Source organism: Monopterus albus, unplaced genomic scaffold, assembly GCF_001952655.1.
Source record: "Monopterus albus unplaced genomic scaffold, M_albus_1.0 scaffold143.1, whole genome shotgun sequence".
Classification (NCBI taxonomy): domain Eukaryota; kingdom Metazoa; phylum Chordata; class Actinopteri; order Synbranchiformes; family Synbranchidae; genus Monopterus; species Monopterus albus.
Genome location: NW_018128023.1, coordinates 568,069 through 572,975, shown reverse-complemented (window position 1 = coordinate 572,975; position 4,907 = coordinate 568,069). Strand labels below are relative to the sequence as shown.

At 41.1% G+C, this 4,907-nt stretch overlaps 1 protein-coding gene across 1 annotated transcript in view; it reads left to right on the top strand.

Annotated features, from left to right (window-relative positions):
- Window positions 1-4,907, top strand: part of slc25a13 (solute carrier family 25 member 13) — a 37,350-nt gene that overhangs the window by 21,599 nt on the left and 10,844 nt on the right. The window contains exon 9 of the mRNA XM_020614231.1: window positions 3,003-3,143. Coding sequence (XP_020469887.1) covers window positions 3,003-3,143 — 141 coding nt within the window. The remainder of the gene's footprint in view (window positions 1-3,002; window positions 3,144-4,907) is intronic.

Genomic DNA, 4,907 nt, shown 5'->3' with positions numbered 1-4,907 from the left:
AGGCAGAAGGCCGCCCACCAAGAGCCGGGGTCTGCCGGAGGTTTCTTCCGTTAAAGGGAGTTTTTCCTCCCCACTGTCACCAAGTGCTTGCTCAAGGGGGATTTGTTGGGTTTTCCCTATGTAATAATATTGATAACAGTAAGGTCTAGACCTTACTTTGTAAAGTGTCCTGAGATGACTTTTGTTGTGATTTGGCCCTATACAAATAAAATTTGATTTGATTTGATTTGATTTGAAGTGTGGATGGATGAATTTTTCCTCTTTTCCTCCATGAGCCATCGTGACAGCTCCTTTCATCCTGGCTGAGGCCCCGGTGTTAGTGCTGGCACTGCACTCCGCCTGCCTACTTTATCTTACACACATACACACACAGAAGTCGAACCCTCCTGAACCCTGTTTTAGTGAGGCTCCAGCTACACTGCATGAAATCTGTTTATATCATTTGGTGGCTGTGAAAGTGTTGGTTTGGACCACAGTGTCAGCCTCAGAGCTACAGTCTGCAAAGAAGAAAGATGGAGAAAACAGGAGACTTCTAATGTGATATGTTCACTTTCGGTGGAATAAACTTAACATACCGTACCTCGGTGTAGATTCTTTATCTCTCTCCTGGTGTTGTGACTCCTGTTTTTTCCTGCTTCCCATATTATCTTTTGTTGCATTTCTCATCCCACTACGTTTTTGCCTCATTCTGCCCACTAAATATGCTCCTCTACTCTTCAGTCCCCTCTACTCCCTACCTCATGTCTAAACCTGTGGCTCAGCATCATTAAGCTCCAGTGTGGGTTGCCAGTTTCTACCAATTATTTGGTGAGAACAGCATGTTCAGTTGAGTGAGCTGGCTGGTTGCTTATCTGGCAGTCACTAGCTTGCGTTTCACTACTGAAATTGTACAAAATACTTACTGGGTCATTGCTTAGAGGAGGAGTCTGGATAAGAGTCAGAGTCGAAATATACTACTTTGTTCGTTTTCATTGTAAATGTATCAGGGGTTGTATGGTTGGATTGAGTCTTTGTAGTGGATTTCTTTTTCAGGCCTGATGTGATTAATAATAATATTATCAGTCTGAAAACACACACACCCAGACCTGCACAAGAAGTGTGTTAAATGAAAGCATGATTGTTATTTATGGGTGGTGGGTAACATATTTTGCTGGTGTTAATCTCTTGTATGGTCTTAAGAGAGTTTGGCATGGGTGTGCGATCCTCAAACTTTACTAAGCTCATTCTGCAGTACACACACACACACACACACACTTAGCCAGGAGCAGTGATGCGTACATAAGGTGCTGATGTCCCAGGTTTTTAAGGATCACCTTGCCTTGTAATTGCTTTGGAATCATCAGAGAGCTGCCGACGCTGTCACTCCATAATCACAACCCTCAACCTCTCAGCCTCAACCTCGACCTTCCTTCACTTTTCTTGTTTTGACTCTTGTTCTCTCTGTTTCTGTCTCACTGTCTTTCTCTCTCTCATTAGCTCCCTCTGTTTATTTGTCTGATTCTCTGCTTTCTATTCCTCTTCCTCTGTGTCCTTGATGTTCAAGTTTTTTCCAGCATTATTTTGCATAGTTAAGAAGTAATGGGGGAAGGGGATGTGCACATGTGCTGTCACTTCTCTCGTGTTGTCAGGTCTAATTGTCAGCTCATCTCTGAACAATGTTATTTACTTTGAGTAAACAGTATGTCTCTCTGCTCCGTCTCCAATTAGAATCCACTTGAAGCAGCCAACACTGGTAGGGGCCGGAGCCAAGTGACTCTTTATGTGTGTGCTATTAGCCAGCATTTAATCAACTAAGTTATTTCCATAAAACAAGTCATAAAGAGTTAGCTGTGAGATGTAGCAGCTTTGAGGCAGTGGCCGTCCTGCTATTCACAGCCTCTCTTTGGGTCTGGAAGAGAAGCTGGAGTCGACTTAACTCTGTGTTATTTAAAAAGCAGCTGCACACACCTTCAATGAGACGATTATGATCTCTCTCTCTCTCTCCCTCCTCCTCTTCTTCTCTTAGGCAATATATAGTAACACTTAAAACTGAGCAACATTTAGCAAAAGAACTGCTCATGTTGCTGATTGTTACTTGATGCCTTCCCGTAAGGCAAGAGGCAGCATGCACAATTCATCATTCATAACGAAGTGACTGAAAGGGGGGGTGAACACAAGAGAAACAGCAACAAACAGACCGGGCCTATTTAAGACAGGAATGGTGCCATGGCAACCGATTGCTATCTTATTGCGATGTGCTGCCCTTTTGTATGTCGTTACAGTAACCACTGGCAACAGTAGCGAAAAAGAGACAATATTACAGTGTGTGATGGAAATCATTTAAGAGGAGGTCAAAGACAGAAAGGGTCAAAATATAAAAGATGTTCAGAGGAAGAAAGTGCGACAATGAAAGAAAATAAGTAAAATGCGAGACAAAGAAGCCAGACAAAACCAACTTCACAAATATAAATCTTCAAATGATGTAGACATTTCAACATCTAGAAACAATTTCAAAATGCCGTCGTGTTCACTAACTAGTTGCAGTCTTGCCGCAACTCTACCACAGCAGCTACCTCTTACACTTGAAAGTGCTGCTGAACTGAGAGGTGAAGGAGCCAGTCTAAACATGCTGCAGTATTGCTGCTCTCCCCTCACACGTACAGGTTTGAAGAAGGGTGTGAAGTGAAAGAGAGAAAAAGAGAAGTCAAGGAGTCCCCTCAGGGTGTGTGTGACAGAGACAAACGGCTGACAGGTTTCCTGGTGCTCTCCTCCTCTCCACATGCTGATTGCTGATGTGGCGCTTTTGTTGAGTTACATCACTTGCCCCAGTTGTGTACAAGCAAGAGCATGAAACATTTTCTCACTTACTAATTGTGTCATAATAGTTTGTATGTTATGTTGAAATGAACACAAAAACTCACATTAAACACAATCAAATTAACATTAAAATTGTTCAATTGAAGTTGAAATAATTGTTATCATCTCAAAGTTCATCCCGTTTGATTAATTTGTGTTTTCTCCAGGCTGCTGGCTCACACGTGACCTTCACTAACCCTCTGGTGATAATAAGGATCCATCTGCAGGTGGCAGGACAGGTCGCCTTGGGGCCGGGGATCAGTGCCCTGTCCGTCAATAGGGACCTAGGCTACCTTGGACTTTGCAAGGTGGGAAATATTTTTGGCTTAAGAGGTGTTGTCTGTTGATAATTGCACACAATCCAGATACAGTATCAAACACTACAGGTTGTAGCTTGTAAATATAATTGTGTGGATGCTTTACAGCATCCACACAATTAGCATAGTGTGGATGCTATGCTCTCCTGTTCTTTATTTATTTATTATTATTATGGGATCTTCCACCCTTTTTTGGCACTTTATAAGTCCAGCATACTTTCAGCTATACAGGCCATTGAGGTCTTGATCTGTTCAACTCTTCAAGGACATCCCTACTTGTACTCAACTTTTTTATAACATTTATACTTTTTAATCTATTCAGCTTTATATTTTGCAATACAAGTCAATTTGAGCTCAAAGTGCTGAGTCAATGACAGTCTTGGAGTGCCATCTGGTGGTTCATAAAATGCAGCGCAACTGGGACATGCCCCAACATAACTCCTCTTTCTGTCTCTCTCCCCCTCCCCCTCTCTAGTCTATGCCCCCCACGCCCACACACGTTCACACCTACCTGTTTTACCTAGTTTGTGGGGTCCTACTGGACTATTTTCACATCTTTAATAAGTTCAGCATACTTTCAGGTAGCAAAGCCATTCAGGTATCAAAATGTTCAGCTCTTCAAGGACATTCATGCTTCTATTCAGAATTTTTTTAAACTTCATACCTCTGAAATATTTAGCTTTATTTTAAAAGTTTTCCCTGATTCAAATGAATGGGAAAATTCTACTTCAGCATACCTTAACCTACTGTATTTCGGGTATCAAAATGTTCAGCTTTTCAGGGACAGTCATGCTTCTCGTAACAATTTTTCAAAACATCACACTTTTAAAATATTTGGCTTTATTTTGAAAAGTTTGCCCCTTTCAAATGAATGGGGAAATTCTACTTAAGCACACTTTCAGGTAGATATGCCTTTCAGGAGTCAAAATGTTCAGCATTTTCAGGGCAATCATTCAGCACATTGCATCCACACGCATTTTCGACAGGGAATGCATTTCTCTAGTTTTATTATCTGTTTATGCTGGTGTTTATTTTCTTGAGTGAGACTATAGCTACATTTGTCCTGGCTGTTTTTGTAAGTCAGCTAATACTCCTAACAGATCACCCAGACACAGCATAGATTTGCTAAATAAAAAATCAAACAAACAGATGTGTGCCAACAGCCAGTTATCCCTCTTTTTGAGAGTAAGGATATGTGGGGGGGTACTTGTTACGTACTTGTTGGATGTTACATCAACGGCTGAAAGATCAAAGGACTCAGCCAACGTTAAAGTTTGGTTTGCAAGTTTATTTCACTTGACTATTTCACGAAACCGGAGAAACACATAAAACCATTTTGCTGCCCGTACATCCACTGACAATCCTCTGAACGTGACCAGATGGATTCAACAGGACAGGTGCGATTTTTAATTATGCTACGTATTCAGCAATATGCGAGGCTCACGACTGTGATCGCCAAAACGAAATGTGAGTTACCAATGGATTACTTTGGATAGCTCAAAAACTAAAACCCTCGAGAACACCATTTCTCTTTACAGGTCAAAGTAAGTGTACAGTTTATAACTTTAATACCAAACCATAAATGTGAGACATAAAATGTGCAATCGAAAAAATTTTCCACATTGTCTGTTTGTTAGCTAACCTCTGATTTACAAACACTTTTCCGGCTCACATACAGGCTGCACTCTGGATCACCTACAATAAATTCACAACTATTTTGATAATCGTATAGAAATAACATGAAAAGATGAGAAA